This window comes from Syngnathus floridae, chromosome 1 (genome assembly GCF_059516105.1).
Source record: "Syngnathus floridae isolate MCC-2025c chromosome 1, RoL_Sflo_1.0, whole genome shotgun sequence".
Classification (NCBI taxonomy): domain Eukaryota; kingdom Metazoa; phylum Chordata; class Actinopteri; order Syngnathiformes; family Syngnathidae; genus Syngnathus; species Syngnathus floridae.
The window spans coordinates 18041664-18063706 of record NC_142413.1 but is presented as its reverse complement, the minus strand read 5'-3'; the positions used below and the strand labels follow the sequence as shown (position 1 = coordinate 18063706).

Below are 22043 nucleotides of genomic sequence, written 5' to 3'. Positions count from 1 at the left end.
GAGGAGGGATGACAAAGGGGACATACGCTATAAAAATGGCGAGTGACATTTACTTAACGCTTCTCTGCAAGGGCACAGTGCGAGGAAAAAGTGCTTGGAAAACAAACTATTAGACCTCTTTTAAGGAAACAATGTCGGTTATTGAGAGAAAAAAAAACTTTGTGGACGATGACTGATAAATTAGTAGGTCTGGTGTTTTGATGCCAAAACAAAAGATAGGATGTATTTATAAAGCTGCTGGTTGTATGTTTTCTTAGTCTTTATAAATAAGGTATTAACTGTTTGTGGAAAAAAAAGTTTGGCTGTTTTAAATTCAACTCAGCCCGAGGTACGAACACTGGAAATGTGAATTTGTTTGTAATGTTATTATTATGATCAATAATAATAATAATAATAATAATAATAATAATAATAATAATGTTCTGTTTGTAACAGAGCAAATCGACTCAAGGTGGCGGTATAGACCAGTCTTGAAATGACCAGTCATTCTCTCTTTTGTCGAAGGGTGTTTTGGCCGCACAAACAATTTGACTGCAGGGAGAATAACACCAAATTGTCGTTGCTGTTACGCGTAGAATTACATTTTTGAAGAGTTCGTTGTATCAACTGCATGTCCACGTCCCTTTTAACGGATATTTTCAATGATGGCTTCAAGGTGCACCGCGTTACAGGGGAGCACATTTTATTTCCTCCTCCTTTTGTTTTATTCGTCACACGGTGACGTGAGTTTTTCCTTTCCAGAGGAGATGAAACGAGGATCAATTATTGGGAATTTAGCCAAGGATCTTGGACTGGAGACGATCGCGCTGCCCAGCAGAAAAGCGCGCATTGACGCGGACGGGAGTGGGAAACCTTACTGTGATCTGAACGCGAGAAATGGCGAGCTGGTTGTGGCCGACAGGATTGACAGAGAGGGGCTTTGTGGTGACAAACCTTCATGCGTCCTGAAACATCAGGTCGTACTGCAGAATCCACTGGAACTTCATCGAATTAATCTGCTCATTCAAGATATTAATGATAACGCGCCGTTGTTTAATGATGACTTAATTGAGTTGGAGATTCGGGAGTCAGCCGTTAAAGGAGCTCGTTTTGTGATAGAGGAAGCGCACGATGCGGATATAGGACAAAATTCAGTGCAACAATACATCCTAAGAAAAAATGATAATTTTGTTTTGTCTGTCAGTGGTAACACAATAGAGCTTGTACTTGACAAAGAACTTGACCGAGAAAAGCAAAGTCAGATGAATTTGCTCCTCACTGCTTTAGATAGGGGCTCTCCTCAGAGATCAGGCACAGTAGCCATACGTGTTACTGTGCTGGATGCCAATGATAACGCCCCAGTGTTCAGCCAGGCTGTTTATAAAGCCAGTCTGCCTGAAAATTCTGCCCCGGGTACAATCGTGATTAATGTTAGTGCAACAGATGCAGATGAAGGCATGAATGGTAATGTGAGTTATGATTTTGGACATGTTACAGAAGGTGTAAAGAAGTTATTCAGCATTGATCGTAAAATCGGTGCAATAGCTGTAACTGGCACTGTTGACTATGAAACAAGCACATCATATGAATTGCGTGTGAAAGCCAAAGATGGACTGGGACTGTCAACATATGCCAAGGTTATCATTTCTATCACTGATATGAATGATAATGCTCCAATAATACATCTAGAATCACTGTCTAATCCAATATCAGAGAACGTGTCACCTGGCACAGAGGTGGGCATCATTAATGTGCAGGACAGAGACTCTGAAAAGAATGGGCAGGTGCGCTGTTCCATTCAACAAAACGTCCCCTTCAAGTTAGTTCCTTCCATCAAAAACTATTATTCTCTGGTGACGACTGGGCCACTCGACCGTGAACTTGTGTCTGATTACAACATCACAATTAGCGCCACTGACGAGGGCTCTCCTCCTCTGTCCTACTTGAAAAGCGTCCACTTGTCTGTAGGAGACATCAACGACAACCCGCCCGTGTTTGAGGAACAGTCCTACAGCGCATATGTGAGTGAAAATAACAAAGCTGGTTCCACTTTATGCTCTGTCAGTGCTCAAGACCCCGACTGGAGACAGAATGGTACTGTCATTTATTCCCTCTTACCTGCTGAGGTGAACGGCGCCCCGGTGTCCTCCTATGTGTCTGTCAACGGAGACACGGGGGCGATCCACGCCGTCAGGTCCTTTGATTACGAACACCTGAGGAGTTTCCAAGTCCACGTGATGGCCAGGGATAACGGCTCTCCTCCACTGAGCAGCAACGTGAGCGTCAGCGTGTTCATCTGGGATGTGAATGACAACTCTCCTCAGATCCTGTACCCCGCCCCAGAGGGCAACTCCTTCATGACCGAGCTGGTCCCCAAAGCTGCCCACGGAGGCTCTTTGGTGTCCAAAGTGATCGCGGTAGACGCCGACTCGGGACAGAATGCCTGGTTGTCCTATCACATCCTCAAGTCCACAGATGCGGGACTTTTTACCATCGGTCTCCACAGCGGAGAGATTAGGACCCAGCGGGACATTTTGGAGTCTGACAGCATGAAGCAGAACCTGATTGTGGCCGTGAAAGATAACGGACAGCCCCCTCTCTCGGCCACCTGCTCCATGTATTTGCTTATCTCGGATAACCTGGCCGAGGTGCCGGAGCTGAAGGATATTTCTTACGACGAGAAGAACTCCAAGCTGACCTCTTATCTGATCATCGCACTGGTGTCCGTGTCCACCTTTTTCATGACCTTCATCATTGTGGTCCTGGCTGTGAGGTTTTGTCGCAGGAGAAAGCCCAGACTGTTGTTTGATGGAGCAGTTGCCATCCCCAGCGCGTATTTGCCTCCTAATTACGCAGATGTGGACGGCACAGGAACTCTACGCAGCACGTACAACTATGACGCCTACTTGACAACAGGCTCCAGAACCAGTGACTTTAAGTTTTTGTCCTCTTACAATGACAACACGCTGCCTGCTGACCAGACTCTGAAGAAAAGTCCAAGTGACTTTGTTGATGAGATATTTGGAGAGGCACAAAACTCCCCAGAGGTAGGCATCAGTGCTATTTGATTTTCTTTTACTTATTTCCTTAAGACATCCTGTTCATTGAGTATTTGTTTCAGCATTCGGAACAACCGGGTGTAACCATCGTTATTTTTTTTACAACATGTATGTTGTTCAAGGTCACTTGTATCCTGGAGGTTATCCTAGCTACTTGCTGGTTAAAGGCAGGCCACGGACTTGCGGCTTGGTATTTATGCAATTATACAGAAACCCTCCAACTTCTTTGACTGTTTCCCCCCTTTCTTGGGACCCTCAATTCCTTCTGTATTTATTCATGGCTCCACTTTTTGATGTTGGTCGTCTCGTAAAATTTGATAGCACACATGGATGATTTATTTCACAAATGGAAAGCCCAGTACAGATTTGTTCATCGCTTCATGTTGTTTCTTCACAAACATACTACTGGTAGTATTTTATCGTTTTTTTCGTTATCACGAGACAGGCTTCTCTCAATTTTGCTGCCATTTCAACTTGGTTAGTTTGACATTGATTAAAAGTATTTATTTTGAATAGTATTTTGCAGTAATCACTTCTCAATAAAGTGACCTGAAACAGTTCTGGATTCGTTTTGCAGCGGCTGAATAGTAGCACTTTAAAAGGTATGTGTAGTGATAAACATGTTGAAAATATTGAGTTTACTTCTTTTATTTGTGTCTGTTATTTATTTATCCTCGCATGAATTTAATATTCCTAAAGGCTTTGGCTCATATTAGTCTGTGTTCACTTACATGTTATTCTTTGGTAACTTTATAGGGTGACACGGTGTAGCACTGATTAGCATGTCGGCCTCACGGTTTAGCGGTGCAGAGTTCGATCCCTGCTTGCACCATTCTGTGTGGAGTTGGCATGTTCTCCTCGTGCCTGTGTGAGTTTCTTCCGGGGGCTCTGGTTGTCTCTCGCATTCCAAATACATTTATCGTCAGCCGATTTATCACTCCAAATTGTGTGATTGTGAGTGTAAATGGTTGTTTGTCTGTTTGTGCCCTGCATGCTGGGATCGGCTCCAGCACACCCGCAACCCTCGAGAGGATAAGCGGTTTGAGTAACTTAATACAGATGTCTAGTGTTTGTTTCTCACCTGCATTACCTTATTTTATTTATTTATCTTACATTTTTCTTTATACTTCTATTGCTCTTATTTACGCTCACCTTGAGACCTCATTCTTAGGGTCATGCTGTTGCAAAGCCTGGATACATGCTATAAGTTCTGCATCGGCCGCTTAAGTGTTTTTTGCATGGTTTGTCGTTGGGGTCTGATATAAGGTAGAGCTGAGTGTTGTATCATTATCTCTAAAAGGAGTTGTGCGATTTTGTATGAATCACCTATATCAAGTCTGCTCCTCAGGAGCCCCTATGTGTCCCTACTCCTACACACCTCATTCAAATGATCAGCTCATCAACAAGCTTTGGGGATAATAATCCTAATGACTTGTATCAGGTTTGTTGCAGTGGAGATGCATCTAGAAAAGGTTGGATAGGGGCTCCCGAGGACCGGACCTGGGCATCCCTTACTTACATTATTGTCTATGGAAAGAAAAAGTTATTGATTTTTTTAAAATAAAGATAACAGAAGTTGTATCTTACTGTAGCTCAGGTCTGTGATTGAAGTCTTGAACACAGTAGGGATTTTTGTTTGTTTGTTTAAAATGCCCCCTACTGGCCAGGTATGGCTATTGTATTTAGAGTTGTGAACTCCATGCAGGGGGGACGGGTAAAACCAAGATTGCTGCCTTAAATCAGGTGTGTTTTGACAATGAGCCAAGGTTTTCAAAGTATTATTTGACATTCTACGTTACTTGAAGCTTGAGCAGGATACTTAATATATTATCAAATCATGAACCTATCCACCATCCATATAACCTGGCTCCTGACCTCCTTACCTGAACAAACAAATGGTGAGTGAATGCTTTGAAGCCCTGTGGAAATCTGTACAAGCCTTTGAATAATGAATATTTGAATCTTGTGGGGGAAAAGGGCACAGACATTGAAACAGTTTTTTTAAGATTGTTTGCCTCTTCATTATAGAAACTCTATAACAATCTGCATTAGCCGTTGTGCTGTAGTCTCATTACCCCGCCTGAAAAAAATATCCATGTGCTCCAACAGCTGTAGGTGTTGCAGTCTGATCCTCGCAATGACGTTTTCACAAAGAAATTGCGTATACAGATACCAATGGAGTTTTGATCCATGTTAGTCATTTTATACTGTCTTATTTATTAAGTGATGTGAAACAAAAACACGTTCCAAGTAAATGCTGTTTTATACTGCTTTTTACACACGTCTTGAGAATTAATTCACATTGTGTGGCGTTACTTATACAACAGTTCTCATGTAAATCCTTGTCTGAGCACCTTGAAATTAATTTTACTTAAAGTATTTGAGTACATTTTGTTGAAGATGACTAATAATTAGCTGCTGTTGGATTGCTAATATCCCTTAACACATTCGTCCAGTGCATGTTGTTATATGCTGTGTGTGGGTTTTATAAAACAAAACAAGTCATTATTATTATTATCATTATTATTATTGTTATTATTATTATTCAGTATAAGATCCCAAGAAGATATTATTAATTATAAAGCCTTCATTATGTATGCCACTCAGAACTACCAAGTAAAAAAATTCTTCACTTAGTGTTACAGAAATTAATCCATCCACATAAACGTGTATAATGTCTGTTGTAAAAACAAATGCTTTTCAATAGATAAAATATATTACACTACTTTTTAAAACATAATTTGATAACATATTGGGTACAACGAAGGTTTGTTTGAAGAAATATAAAATTCAAGTAGGATTTCTTGTCAACAAACTGGACTCACGGTGGCGCAATAGACCAGCCTTTAAATTTGTTGAACGCCCTTTATTTGCAGTGGACTAGCGTTCTGCTTGCGTGTTGGTGATTTTGTAGACCACATTGTTCTCCGGCCCGTTCGGAAGGCGTCCATGATGGATTCTAAAATGTTGCCATTTCGCACGTTCTATTTCCTTTTCCTTTTGTTGCATCCCGCACTCGGAGACGTAAGCTTTTCCTTTCCCGAGGAGATGAAACGAGGATCGTTGATTGGGAATTTAGCCAAGGATCTCGGATTGGATGCTGGCGCGCTGTCCAGCAGAAAAGCGCGCTTCGACGCCGACAGGAGCGGAAAGCTTTATTGTGATCTAAACGCGCAAAACGGAGACCTGATTGTGGCCGACAGGATTGACAGAGAGGAGCTTTGTGACGACAGGGCTTCATGTGTCCTAAAATATGAGGTTGTCCTGGAGAATCCCCTGGAGCTCCATCGAATCAATATGGTCATTCAAGATATTAATGATAACGCGCCCTTGTTTAATGATGACTTAATTGAGTTGGAGATACAGGAGTCAGCTGACAGGGGAGCTCGATTTGTGATAGAGGAAGCGCACGATGCAGACATAAGACAAAATTCAGTGCAACAATACATTCTAAAGAAAAATGATAATTTTGTTTTGTCTGTCAGTGGTAACACAATAGAGCTCGTACTTGACAAAGAACTTGACCGTGAAAAGCAAAGTGAGATGAATTTGCTTCTCACTGCTTTAGATGGCGGCTCTCCTCAGAGATCAGGCACAGTAGCTGTACACGTCATTGTGCTGGATGCTAATGATAACGCCCCGGTGTTCAGCCAGGCTGTTTATAAAGCCAGTCTCCCTGAAAATTCTGCCCCGGGTACAATCGTAATTAATGTTAGTGCAACTGATGCAGATGAAGGGGTGAATGGGAATGTGAGTTATGATTTTGGACATGTTACAGATCATGTAAAGAAATTATTCAGCATTGATCGTAAAATCGGTGCAATAACTGTAACTGGCACTGTTGACTATGAATCAAGCACATCATATGAATTGCGCGTGAAAGCCAAAGATGGGCTTGGGCTGTCTTCTTATGCAAAAGTGATTATTTCCATCACTGATCTGAATGACAATGCCCCTGTGATCAATTTAAAGTCACTATCTGACCCGGTATCGGAGAATGTGTCACCTGGCACAGAGGTGGGCATCATTAATGTGCAGGACAGAGACTCTGACAAAAATGGACAGGTGCGCTGTTCCATTCAACAAAATGTCCCCTTCAAGTTAGTTCCTTCCATCAAAAACTATTATTCTCTGGTGACGACTGGGCCACTCGACCGTGAACTTGTGTCTGATTACAACATCACAATCAGCGCCACTGACGAGGGCTCTCCTCCTCTGTCCTCCTTGAAAAGCGTCCACTTGTCTGTAGGAGACATTAACGACAACCCGCCCATGTTTGAGGAACAGTCCTACAGCGCATATGTGAGTGAAAATAACAAGGCTGGCTCCACTTTATGCTCTGTCAGTGCTCAAGACCCCGACTGGAGACAGAACGGCACCGTCATGTATTCTCTCTTACCTGCTGAGGTGAACGGCGCCCCGGTGTCCTCCTACGTGTCTGTCAACGGAGACACGGGGGCGATCCACGCCGTCAGGTCCTTTGATTACGAACATTTGAGGAGTTTTCAAGTCCTCGTGATGGGCAGGGATAACGGCTCTCCTCCACTGAGCAGCAACGTGAGCGTCAGTGTGTTCATCTGGGACGTGAATGACAACTCTCCTCAGATCCTGTACCCCGCCCCGGAGGGCAACTCCTTCATGACCGAGCTGGTCCCCAAAGCTGCACACGGAGGCTCTGTGGTGTCCAAAGTGATCGCTGTAGACGCCGACTCGGGACAGAATGCCTGGCTGTCCTATCACATCCTCAAGTCCACAGATGCGGGACTTTTCACCATCGGTCTCCACAGCGGCGAGATCAGGACCCAGCGAGACATTTTGGAGTCCGACAGCATGAAGCAAAACCTGATTGTGGCCGTCAAGGATAACGGACAGCCCCCTCTCTCGGCCACCTGCTCCATGTATTTGCTTATCTCAGATAACCTGGCCGAGGTGCCAGAGCTTAAGGACATATCCTACGACGAGAAGAACTCCAAGCTGACCTCTTATCTGATCATTGCGCTGGTGTCCGTGTCCACCTTTTTCCTGACCTTTATCATGGTGGTCCTGGCTGTGAGGTTTTGTCGCAGGAGAAAGCCCAGACTTTTGTTTGATGGAGCAGTTGCTATCCCCAGCGCGTATCTGCCTCCTAATTACGCAGATGTGGACGGCACGGGAACTTTACGCAGCACCTATAACTATGATGCTTACTTGACAACGGGCTCCAGAACCAGTGACTTTAAGTTTGTGTCCTCTTACAATGACAACACTTTGCCGGCTGACCAGACTCTGAAGAAAAGTCCTAGTGACTTTGATGAGATGTTTGGAGATGTTGAAGGTTCCCCTGAGGTATGAGCAACAGTCCCATTTCACTTTGTCAAATTTACTTCACTTGCCACTCTGTTTCTTGGCGTTTATCCCAACTTGGTTGGGTGAAATTCACACTGTTCACAGGATTGGTGACTACTCAGTCATCAATTTTTCTTCCCGTTTATTTTACTGTTGCCCCTTGCCACCACCCTTGTTGGCATTCACATGTTCGCTTCATGGCTTTACTTGTTGTCATTATTGAGCTCATAAGATTAATAACATTTGTTCCCCACTAATAGTCAGCATTTCATCACAACAATACTACTGATAACATCATATTATCACAGCATTCATATTCTTTTTTTTATCTGCAGGCTATACATTTTCTTAATTTTTATGAAGACATGAACAACAATAATCTGCTATCATCTTTTCATTCTTTTGTGAGACAAAGTTTGAGACAAATTTGGCGAACGTTTCATTTCAGATCATTATCAACACATGTAGTGACATATAGTGTTTGCTACAATCATATCCACTGTATTCATTTTTCATATTGTTTACCCAGCCTTACATGAATTGAAATATTATTCCTACAAGACGTCAGTGGCTTAATCAATTGGTCTTTTGAAACAGATTTGACCTTTACTTTTGTTGTTTGCCTTTATTGTACATCAAGAATGGATATGGGGTTCTACGGTGTTTGTTTTTTTAACATACACTAGATAATCTTTACGTCACACCAACTTTGGCTGCTGATAGCACTTGTTACTCTTACAGTATGTCCTTCTGCCAAATATCTGCGCTTGACGTCAGTTCCTTGGTAAATAAGATCAGATAGCCTGAGTAGTTGTGTGACTTAGGGACTATACAGGGTTGCTTTGACAATACAAATGTTGAAGTTGTGATTTGTGGACGAAGCAAAGTTGGAGCTTGTATTGGTGTTGAATATTTCAGAGGTAGTCAGATGCAGCTCAAGGTAAAGATCTACTAAGGTCTTTATATTTTTATTTTCTTCTGGTTTCTTTACATTTCCCACAAGTTCTTTCAGAGGTATGACACTTCCAGGAGTTGCCATCTGGCCTTAGGAGTGATATTTAAAAACACACATTGGAAAAAAACTTTGAAATTCATATATTTTAGTTTCACAATGCAAAGTATTTCCTCCATTGTGGTGTAGAACATTTGTAAATAAACCAAGTGCTGCATTAAGTTCAAACATCTGGCATGGAGATCCATTCCTATATTTCTGATGTTGAGCATCCGTTCAACGTCAGAAAATTATCATGTTTTATGCAATGGTTTGCTCAGTTTGTATTGTACTGTATATCATAGTCATCCTTGAAAGATACTAATAGCAGTGTATAATTTTCTTTGTCTTCAATCTCGGGTGCCATAAAGTGGAAAACTGTGATGAAGCCCATAGCTGACAGGGGGCCTATAATTGATATTTTCAAGTTGTGGCATTGAAGTGACAGGCCCCAAAGGGTTTTTGTCTCACAGGGTCCCAAATCCCCAGCAGTTCCTTTGTTTGTTAGTGATGACTTTGTAAATCTTGTGATGTAGTCTGGTAAAATTATGGATTTGACTATCTGCCTTGAAAATATTACACCTACTGCATCTATAGCCAACAGTAATTTAATAGATATGTTCATTGTATTGGCTCTTGTTGTGTGGCTGATCTCAGTTGAAAAAAACAATCCACTGATTTGTGATTTCCTAGTGGTTGTATTAACATCATGTCATCAGATGAAAATAGCAAACCAGTATTTGAACAGTTTAAGGCTCGATAAATGTGAGTCATATTTCCTGATAACTTTTCTGAGTTATGAACAAGTGTGAAACCCCTTTACAATGACAATACTACTAATAATCGTAACACAAGTAAAAATATCCTATAGAGTAAGAGTAAGTGCACCCCCTCACTCTTTTAAGAGCTCCATTAAGGTAAATTTATAGTTAAGGGACTATTTTTATTTATTTATTTATTTATTTATTTATTTATTTATTTATTTATTTATTTATTTATTTATTTATTTAATCTATGCTTAGTGACTACCACCAGTTAGCGTCTGCATTTGTAATATTTAATACACACACGGTGTAATTACCATTTTTATATTAAAAAAATATTGTCTGTGTTTACATTAACTTCTACTCACGGTGGCGCAATAGACCAGCCTTTAAATTGTTGAACGCCCTTTTTCATTTGCAGTGGACTGACATTGTGCATGCGTGTGGGTGATTTTGTAGACCACATTGTTCTGCATTCCGTTCGGGAGGGTTCCATGATGGATTCTAAAATGTTGCCATCGCGCACGTTTTATTTCCTTTTCCTTTTGCTGCATCCTGTAATCGGAGACGTGAGCTTTTCCTTTCCCGAGGAGATGAAACGAGGATCGGTGATTGGGAATTTAGCCAAGGATCTCGGATTGGAGGCGAGCGCGCTGTCCAGCAGAAAAGCGCGCATCGACGCCGACAGGGGCAGGAAGCTTTATTGTGATTTAAACGCGCAAAACGGAGAGCTGATTGTGGCTGACAGGATTGACAGAGAGGGGCTTTGTGGCAATAAGGCTTCATGCGTCCTCAAACAGGAAATCGTCCTGGAGAATCCACTGGAGCTCCATCGAATTAATTTGCACATTCAAGATATAAATGATAACGCGCCGTTGTTTAATGATGACTTATTTGAGTTGGAGATTCGGGAGTCAGCCGTTAAAGGAGCTCGTTTTGTGATAGAGGAAGCGCACGATGCAGACATAGGACAAAATTCAGTGCAACAATACATCCTGAAGAAAAATGATAATTTTGTATTGTCTGTCAGTGGTAGCTCAATAGAGCTCGTACTTGACAAAGAACTTGACCGTGAAAAGCAAAGTGAGATGAATTTGCTTCTCACTGCTTTAGATGGCGGCTCTCCTCGGAGATCAGGCACAGTAGCCGTACATGTCACTGTGCTGGATGCTAATGATAACGCCCCAGTGTTCAGCAAAGCCGTTTACAAAGCCAGTCTGCCTGAAAATTCTGCCCCGGGTTCAATCGTGATTAATGTTAGTGCAACAGATGCAGATGACGGGGTGAATGGTAATGTGAGTTATGATTTTGGACACGTTACAGAAGACGTAAAGAAGTTATTCAGCATTGATCGTAAAATCGGTGCAATAGCTGTAACTGGCCCTGTCGACTATGAAACAAGCACATCATATGAATTGCGTGTGAAAGCCAAAGATGGGCTTGGGCTGTCTTCTTATGCAAACGTGATTATTTCCATCACTGATGTGAATGACAATGCCCCTGAGATCAATTTAAAGTCACTCTCTAATTCAGTGGCAGAGAACGTATCACCTGGCACAGAGGTGGGCATCATTAATGTGCAGGACAGGGACTCTGAGCAAAATGGGCTGGTTCGCTGCTTTATTCAACAAAACGTCCCCTTCAAGTTAGTTCCTTCTATCAAAAACTATTATTCTCTGGTGACGACTGGGCCTCTTGACCGCGAACTAGTGTCAGACTACAACATAACAATCAGCGCCACTGATGAGGGCTCTCCTCCTCTCTCCTCCTCGAAAAGCGTCCACTTGTCCGTGGGAGACATCAACGACAACCCGCCCGTGTTTGAAGAACAGTCCTACAGCACATATGTGAGTGAAAATAACAAAGCTGGTTCCACTTTATGCTCTGTCAGTGCTCAAGACCCCGACTGGAGACAGAACGGTACTGTCATTTATTCCCTCTTACCTGCTGAGGTGAACGGCGCCCCGGTGTCCTCCTACGTATCTGTCAACGGAGACACGGGGGCGATCCACGCCGTCAGGTCCTTTGATTACGAACACCTGAGGAGTTTCCAAGTCTACGTCATGGCCAGAGACAATGGTTCTCCTCCACTGAGCAGCAACGTGAGCGTCAGCGTGTTCATTTGGGATGTGAACGACAACACTCCTCAGATCCTGTACCCCGCCCCAGAGGGCAACTCCTTCATGACCGAGCTGGTCCCCAAAGCTGCACACGGAGGCTCTGTGGTGTCTAAAGTGATCGCGGTGGATGCTGACTCCGGACAGAACGCCTGGCTGTCTTATCACATCATCAAGTCCACAGATGCAGGACTTTTCACCATCAGTCTCCACAGCGGAGAGATCAGGACCCAGCGGGACATTTCTGAGTCTGACAGCATGAAGCAGAACCTGATTGTGGCCGTTAGAGATAACGGACAGCCCCCTCTCTCGGCCACTTGCTCCATGTATTTGCTTATTTCGGATAACCTGGCCGAGGTACCAGAGCTGAAGGACATTTCTTACGACGAGAAGAACTCCAAGCTAACCTCTTATCTGATCATCGCGCTGGTGTCCGTGTCCACCTTCTTCCTGACCTTCATCATGGTGGTCCTGGCTGTGAGGTTTTGTCGCAGGAGAAAGCCCAGACTGTTGTTTGATGGAGCAGTTGCCATCCCCAGCGCGTATTTGCCTCCTAATTACGCAGATGTGGACGGCACAGGAACTTTACGCAGCACCTACAACTATGACGCCTACTTGACAACGGGCTCGAGAACCAGTGACTTTAAGTTTGTGTCCTCTTACAATGACAACACGCTGCCTGCTGACCAGACTCTGAAGAAAAGTCCGTCTGACTTTGATGAGATGTTTGGAGATGCTCAAGGATCACCAGAGGTACAAATAATCATTTATGAATAATATTTTCCCATTTTTATTCCTCCATCAATCCAAGTTCGATTTACATTTCTGCCATTTCTAGGAGAGGAGTAGGGAATGAATTCAAATGAGAAATTCACTCAAGATTCTTTCGAACATAAGCTTCAAAATGCCTTAACATTGTTTTTGCTGAAATGTTTTAATCCGAAATTCTGTAAAAGAAAGGTTGCTGTAGAAGGAAGGTATCCGGCTTACAGACAATCAAAATTAGTTTTAATTTTGTCATTTTATGCTCATATAATCGTTAAAAATTTGCCAACTTGTCAGCCAATTATTTTTTCAAAACTTCTCATTGCCAGAACATCATACCTACAGTGAAGCATGGTCGTGTCAGCATCATTTCATGGGGCTGTTTTTCTTCAGCTGCAACCTTTGTCAAGGCGGAGGGAATTATCAACAAAACTAAATATCAGTCAATGTCAGCATAAAACCTGCTAGGACATCATCAAAGACTTTTCTTTACTTCCCCTCTTGATTTTTTTTGAGTTTCCAGGGCACGGCACGGTGGGTCATGACTGTCTCAGAGTTCAGAGGTACAGGGTTTAATTCCGTCTCCTGCCTTTGTCTATTGAGTTTGCATGTTCTCCCAATGTCTGTGAGGATTTTTTCCGGGTACTCCGGTTTCCTCCCACATTCCAAAGACATGCATGGTACGCCGATTGACTACTCCAAATTGCCTGTAGGTGTGAGCGTGGATGTTTGTTGATGTTTCAGGGTGTACTACTCAAAGACTGCTGGGATAGGCACCCTCAGTAAGGATAAGCGGTTCAGATGATGAATGAATGAGTTGTTCAAGGTATACTGTATAGTAGATCATATTATTGATGGAAAAACTTTTCAAATAATTTACCTTGTCTTATTTGTATGTCTCTCACACACGCACACACACACGTCGTACGTACAAGCGTATGTCCATACATACATACATACATACATACATACATACACACACATACAAAATTAACCTGGTATTTGAATAGTGGTGTGTAGACTTTTTTTATCCACTGTGTACACATTAAGATAGGGCTGCTAATACCTTTAAAAATAATATAATAGATGTTTACATATTATATTTGAATGTGGTGTTTCAAATACAAGGTCATAAAATACTAGTTGTGTTGCAAGATCAGCTATTCATGAATGGATGGCGGATTCACTCATTCACTTATCCAAGAGCTCTATAGCTCATTTTTGACTGTGATGATAGATTTAGAAATAAAACATTTCATCATCTCATTCATATATTTCTTTCTTGTTTGATTTTATACATTCAATCCATGACCTCTTTCTATATTGTTACGGTATTTTATTGGCTGTAGAAGATCCATATCATCTACGAACTAGCTTTGCAATAAATTTGCAGTTGAAGGCTTGTTGACCAGGAAGTCATCTCTGTGGTGCAAACATTCTGCATTGCTCTTGTAATTGTCCCACTCGACCTCGTGGCGACGCTCTTTGAATATTTGAGTCATCTATGGCGTGTTCTGCTGTAACTGTGTCAGTGAAACTGGAGCAATGGGTGAGAGCTGAAGGCTGCGAGTATGTGTCTCTATGTGCATGTTTGTGTGATGAAGGCAGAGGTAAAGTGTGTGTGTGTGTGTGTGTTTCTGTGTGCGTGCGTGCGTGCGCGCGTGCGTGTGTGTGTGCATGTGTGCGCGCATGTGCACTTGTGTGTGATAGAGGCAGAGAGAAAAAATACATGAGTGGGTGTTTGGAGAGGGAGAGAGAGAAAGCAGGAGAGAGAGAGAGAGATGAAATGGAAAGAGAGAATCCAAGCTGACAGCTTCCCTAATAGAGCATGAGTAACTCGGCTAGAGACGCAGGGAAGCGTCGGATTGCAGCACAATTTTCAGTTCGACATTTTCAGGAGCGTGTTTAGGATTTAGCTCTGTTTTCGACGGCTTATGAGCATCGGAGAGAATCTCTAAAAATGGACCGTAGAATCAACTTTGAACACTGGAGGGAATTATTCTTTTTTTGTCTGATTTTTTCTGTGTCATCTGGAGAGGTGCGTTATGTCCTTCCAGAGGAGATGCAGCCGGGTTCTGTGATTGGGAACGTTGCGCGCGATCTCGGTGTGGAAGCGAGGGAGCTCAATGCTCGCCGTGCCCGTGTTGTTGCAGACGGAACCAGTCAGCTGTGTGAACTGGACCTGTCATCGGGCAATCTTTTGATCAGACAACGGATTGACCGAGAGGAGCTCTGTGCGCAAGGCAACGTGTGCACCATCCAACATCAGCTTTTACTTGAGGATCCTCTTCAAGCATTCAGTCTACTTTTAGACATTGCGGACATAAACGACAATACTCCAGTGTTTGCTGCAGAAGAGATCAACCTTGATTTGGTGGAGTCCACCGTTCTTGGGAGACGTTTTCCCCTGGAGAGTGCGCATGACCCTGATCTGGGCACGAACTCTGTCAGTGAATACAAACTGAGTTCAAACGATCATTTTGGCTTGGAAATGAGTACCCAAATAAATGGCAACTCATATCCAGAGCTTGTTCTGAAAAAGGCGTTAGATCGAGAAACACAAGCTGAACATGTGTTGAAAATCAATGGCATCGACAGGGGAAGTCCAGCTAGAACTGGGACCGCTTCTATCCGTATCCGTGTTTTGGACTCCAATGATAATGTCCCAGTGTTCAGCCAGCGGCTTTACAGAGCATCTGTACCGGAGAACTCTGTCACAGGGACTTTAATAGCACAACTGAATGCCACAGACTTGGATGACAGCCTCTATGGAGAGATAACATACTCTTTCAGTCACCTCACGGACAAGACCAGAGGAGTTGTTGACATTGACCCACGGAGTGGTGAAGTTCGGGTGGCAGGTGTCATTGACTACGAGGAGGCGAGTTCTCACGAGTTGGACGTGCAAGCTAAAGACGGAGGCGGCCAGGCCTCCCACTGCAAACTCATCATTGATGTCATCGATGTCAATGACAACAAACCTGTGATTGAAATCAAGTCGGCGTCGGCGAACATACTGGAAGACTCCAAACCTGGAACAATGGTGGCCCTCATCAATATTTATGACATGGACACGGGAAATAGCGGACACGTCACATGTTCCATTCCTGACAATGTCCCATTTGAAATTGTATCGGAAGTGAAAAACTATTATATGTTAGTGACAGCTGGGAAACTAGACAGAGAGGTTCAATCGGAGTATAACATTACCATAACTGCCACTGACTCAGGCTCGCCTTCACTGGAGAGCAAAAAAGTTTTAGCAATCGTGCTTACCGATGTAAATGACAATCCTCCAATTTTTACACAGCGCGAGTACACTGCCAACATCTTGGAAAACCAACCTGTTGGCACGTTTGTTATGAAAGTAACGGCCCAGGACATGGACGATCCGTCCAATGCTAAATTAAATTACCAAATATCAAAAGAGACAAATTTGGAAGTTTCCTCCTTTCTTACCATTAACATGGAAACAGGAGAGCTTTTCACATCGCGGCTCTTCGATTATGAGCAGTCAGTTTATTTCCAAATCAAGGTGGAGGCCCGAGACGGAGGCGACCCCCAACTCACCACCACCTGCACTGTCAATGTTTTTATCAAAGACCAAAATGACAACATGCCAGTTGTCCTATATCCTGTACAAGCCTTCATTGCTGAGGATGTAGTTCCCCTTGAAGCGCCAAGAGGTTATTTAGTGACCAAGGTGGTGGCCGTAGACGCTGACTCAGGTCACAACGCATGGTTATCTTACAGAATAATCAAAGAAACACAGCCAAATTTGTTTATGGTGGGTGTACACACAGGTGAAATTAGAACCACGCGAGCCTTTATGGAGCTTGATGAACCGAAACAAACAGTCGTTATTGTGGTAACGGATAATGGGCTGGTGTCTCTTTCTGCCACGGCCACTGTTAGCATCGCCATTGGCGAGGGGTTGCCAGTTCTACATGAACTCTTTGAGCTGTCTGATGAATCTCAGGGCAGTGATAGTTTGAGGCTTTATTTGATAATTGCTCTCTTCACCGTTTCTTTTCTCTTAATCCTTTTAATCATCGGAGTGTTTTATTACAAGCTTTGTCGCCGTAGCTACGTGTACCGTTCAACCAGTGCCAGCCTCCCTGTTTTCCCCACCACGTACTATCCACCTAGTTTTACAGATTTTAGTCGCTGTGGGACATTGCTGAAAGACGATCGATTTGATCCATTTCTAACCACCGGCTCATGGAGAGGTGACTTCCGCTTTGGTTCAAACACGGATACTGACACCCTAAAGAAAAGGAGCGCGGCTTATCAAAAGAACACACTTAGGCGCACGAGTGCTGACAGATCTACTCTAAAGGTGAGGGCCGGTCCCTCACATCCTTGTTATGTGATCACTTGAAAACTGACTGCAATTATTGCATGTGCAGCAGTTGTAAAAAGGTCTAAATACCCGTGCTGAAATGACAGGTTTTCTGTGATCAAAATTAAGACCAAGATAATCAGTTCAAAAGTTGTTTTTGCCAATTTTCAACGTTGAGGGAATTATGAGTAGTTTTCTTTACAGAAAAACTTGAGGCTTCTGCTAGAAAGAAAGATGTATGGAAACGCATACTTGAACATTTGAACTTTATTTGTAGTTAATCTGAGGGATTTTGAATTGTGCACACTTGTGCAACCATATTATCAGAATTTATATTTACTTCCCCTGACAATTTTTGTCCAATTGCATTGTACAGATCACATTTATGGTGGATAAAATTTTGAAATGATTTATCTAAAATCTGGGTTTATAGAGGGATTTGTAGACATTTTGTATTGCCTCTGTTTTGTGAACAAAATGAGAAAAAAAGGCACTCGCTGGCCATTTAATTGAGGCTACACACCGTTTGGTGTTAGACATTTATATATGACTTATATAAATACATCATTCTATGATCCTAAACTATGCATGACATCTTGTTGCTGTACAATTCAACATCTTTACAAACTGCAGCCATAACAAAAGTATTGTAAATTCAATAATTCTGGAGGTGCGGCCTGTGTATGCAAATTGTGATCACAATCTGTTAAAATATGACATGGCATCATAAAATATTTTAAATATGTTTAATACGTGGAATTATGTTCTGTATTAATGCATGGATTTATTCATCTTGAAAATAAGTATATGAAACAATCAACTAAAATAGTCTCAAATTATAACTCATAATTGCTTTGTGTTGTGTTTGTTAATTAAGTACCGTGCTACTGATTACTTTTTTTCTTGTAATGCTAGTCAGGTTTTATTGATCTTTTATGGCAGTAAGATGAGGTCTCTGCTGCAATATTTTCTCAACAATTGTTTCTATTTTTATCTCATTTACTTCAATAAAAATCATTGTGTCATGTGAGTGGACTGTCAGACCTGTAAAAGATTCCTCTACCAGCATGATACAGCTTGTGATTTCAAGTTCACCAGACTCCAACTCTCCGTTTTTGTCCTTTACAAATACAAAATATAATATCTTCCCCCCCCCCCCCTTCTCATTTTGTAATGACCACTTTTTAGCATGTCTCAGTCTTTTTGTCTCAGCCTTGTCTTGTGCACACAGGTCAGAGCTGTTACCTTTTAAATCTTTACCCATAATAATGCATCAAATTACATCAGTATTTGTTGTGTTATGCTTTATTATTATATTGTAAGAGTGATTTAACAGCTGAATAAATATTTAAATAAAATTTGATTTTCTAAAAAAAAAAGATGTCTGTGACTCTTTTCAACAAGGTATCATACGACACAACTTACACACAAAGCCAAAAATTATCAGAATGTCATGTTGATATTGGTTAAAGGTTGAGGATTAAAGTTAACACTCACTTTCATATGTGCTTCAAGTGTAATATGGCAGATTCATGTAGTGTTGTGTTTGTTCATGCTGTGTGTTATCAAAGTCTGCGTGGCCAGGGTAGTGATGCAGAGAGAAATGTTCTCATGCGTAGTCATGTTGCTTGCACATGTGCTCCAAATTAAGCTATTGTTAGATTGCGAAAAAAAAACAAAAAAACAAGCAAAAACAAAAACACCAATTTCTGAATTATCTGGCTCATATTCATGAAATGCTGCATTACTGATACGAGGATTGTAGGTTGATGAAAAGTTGGGAAAACTTTTAATGTTTTGCCCAAAATTCAGTTTCACATTTAGGTCAACACAAGGCGATTGTTGACATTTTTGTGACTTGTGAAGGAAACCAACTCCATCTTTTATTTCCAATGCATTAGGGATTTACAAAGGGAACGCCAATGTATAGCAGGGGTCACTAACTATATTTATATTTGTCAGAGGGTCAGAATTTTACCGGGCAGTCACCTTAGGGGCCAGACCCTCAAATAAAAATGATAAGTCAATAAAAAAATAAAAAAATGGCATACCATTATGATTTGATGTTTATTGTTTGTATCTTGTTTCCATTTCATTACAACCTGAAGGCAAATTTAGCTTTTAGAGTCTCAGATTTTGCAACTTCCAGTTGATGATCGCTGATGTACAATATAAGCATTGTTAAGGGTTACTACTTCCTCTTATTACAGCACAATGTATATACATATTGAACATGTGAAGTTAAAGGAAAACAGTCTTGTAAACATAAAAACACTCATTTGAAGACCTTAATCCTGTTTACCCCTTATCTAACATTTAAGGTCAACACAGAATGTTCACACCTCCACTGTTTGTGATTTTTCTGTCTGCATCATTTCATGTGACGACATTATTTTTTTGATGTAGAAGTCGTCATTGGGCTTAATACTAATGCTTTTTTCCCCCCTCTCTCTTTTCTTTTTGTCTCTCCCGTCAATGAACCTTCCAATGTGGACCCACAGGTAAGCACATTTTCAATTATTTCAGCACTCACATGCATTCTGCTCCTGTTAAAATATCACACAAGTATCAGCCTCATCAACAGTATTGATTAGCTGACACGATCAATAGAATACAGTTGACCCAGAATGTGCTTCCATCTGTGCAATCTTTTTGCTCGAGCCTTTTTTTCACACTACTCACTGTGCCAGCAAACATGTTTATCAGTCATCACATCCAGAGCAGAATTTTTCCATCACAAGCATTACACTGACTGTAAGTCACCCTTTGCAGTGATGTAACGTATGCAGAAAAAGTCATCCTATTGGGTGAAAATGTGTTCCCAGTGTAAGCTACATGAATATTAATAACTCTGCCTGCTGTTGCTGTGCAGACTCTGCTTTAATAATGCACCATCATGATGTGCACAAGGGTGTGCTCTGCAGTAGTATGCTGAAATGGAGTGCACACAGGAATGGGAGGCTCTGCCATGGTTCCCTTTTCTGGCTCAGTGTTGCAAAAATATTGTCAGCAGACTTTCACTGTGTATGGCTGCTTGTTCATTTCCAGCTGAATGTTAATTCCTCTGAATGTAGGTCACTGCTCTCCGATCAGCGCTACCTCTATATTGGTCCTGTATCAACATGTCAGTTTGTCTATCTATCTATCTTCTTATTCTTATTCTTATTAATGTTATTATTGTTAATTTATAATACAAACAATAATAATATATATATTTGTATATAATATTATATTAATAATAATATTGATTGATAAAACATAACAAATAACTAATTATGAATATTTTACTTGTATACTGTACTGCAACTTTGGAGCGCTGCTTGCTGTATTATTTTACTCAATCTCTGTTGGTGGTGCTGTTGCGTCAGCTGTGAAAGCACCTCAACCAGTCCATGACCCTTTAAGGCAAGAACTTGAAAGAGGCGTTAGAATATTGCTGCATTTGTCATGAGCTTGTGTGAACAATGTTTAACAAACATAGTTTAATGTTAAAAGGCACTTTTCCGATACTTCAGTATTTGTGATTATTTCTCCCAAGTAACAATGAACACATTGAAGGTGCATTAAAGCATCTCCATTTTGTTTTTCTGCATTAGAGCCTTGGTCACCAGACAAATATTTTCCAGAAAAAAACGAGGAAGGAGGTCTTTGTAGAGAACTTTGCAAACACTTGGATGTGTAAATGTTGGTTTCTGCACTCGAGATTGGCTTATTATTGATGAAGACAGCCAGTACTTATGTGTTCTCAAGTAGCTTTGCTATGGAAATTGTCCTGGAAGACCCACTTGAGGTATTTTCTATCACCATCAAGATACAAGGTGCAAACAATCATGCTCCAGCTTTTCCTAAAAGAAATCTGTGAGCGCGCAAATGAGTGAGTGAGCGAGAGAGTAAGCGAGCAAATTAGTAGGTTTTGTAGGTTCTAGTGCAGTGGACCACACTACACTGTGTAGTAGAAGTGACACAGATTCAAAGGCCAATTAAAATAACTTCTGTTTTATCATTTTTCAAATGAAGAACTTTTTTGGACATCCATTCTTTCATAGGAGTGAGACACTCGTGCAGGGTGGTGATTTGATCAACATTAGAGGGTTTGGCAAATAAATGGATCTACGTATCTGAAAAGCATACGTAGCAGTCATATATTTGGTATATTAGTATATCTTATAAAAGTGTCTGAACAGCTGACCATTGGCAACAACTCTTTACTGAGATGCAAAAAAAAATCTAAAATAAAAAAGTATAAAAAGTAAAAAATAATATTTGATATTTTCTGTCAGCATCTCAAGGATGTGAACAAAGCATGCAGCATCGGTCCAAACTTATTTTTTTGAAGCCCTTTTATTCTTCTTTTGTTTAATTATTTAATCTTGGACTTCTATTGTTTACTCTGCTGTGTAGTTAATACTGGCCAAGTATGACAAGACTGAACAACAACTGCTAGTTTCACTTATCTTGAATTTCTTGTTTGAAAAAAATAACCATGAGAACTTGAAGTTCTCTTTCGCTGTCCATGGTGCTGAAATAAAGCTGAAGCCACGAAAGGCTGTGGAATTATTGGCCTGAAGTCACACATCTTTTTTTGGGGCAACTGTCCATCCATTTTCTGTAGAGACTATCGCCACAGATATGCCATTTTTTTTTACTTCATGATTGCAAAATAGATTTTTATGCAAAACTAAGAAATTATTTTTTCAGATT

At 41.4% G+C, this 22043-nt stretch overlaps 3 protein-coding genes across 18 annotated transcripts in view; all 3 read left to right on the top strand.

Annotated features, from left to right (window-relative positions):
- The window catches only part of LOC148404386 (protocadherin beta-16-like), a 36704-nt gene extending 16496 nt beyond the window's left edge, over positions 1–20208 (top strand). The window contains exon 2 of the mRNA XM_088381225.1: positions 19844–20208. Coding sequence (XP_088237351.1) covers positions 19844–19936 — 93 coding nt within the window. The 3' untranslated portion in view covers positions 19937–20208. The remainder of the gene's footprint in view (positions 1–19843) is intronic.
- Positions 1–22043, top strand: part of LOC148404383 (protocadherin gamma-C5-like) — a 226049-nt gene that overhangs the window by 63023 nt on the left and 140983 nt on the right. The gene's annotated exons all lie outside the window — the stretch shown is intronic.
- LOC148404385 (protocadherin gamma-A11-like) lies at positions 538–22008 on the top strand. Its single transcript, XM_088381310.1, has 2 exons — positions 538–3026; positions 20215–22008. The coding sequence occupies exons 1-2, from the start codon at positions 642–644 to the stop codon at positions 20224–20226; spliced, it is 2397 nt and encodes a 798-aa protein (XP_088237436.1). The 5' UTR covers positions 538–641; the 3' UTR covers positions 20227–22008.

Bases quoted from the DNA above. Each gene is read 5' to 3' on its own strand.
- LOC148404385 (XM_088381310.1), top strand. From the start codon at position 642: ATGATGGCTTCAAGGTGCACCGCGTTACAGGGGAGCACATTTTATTTC.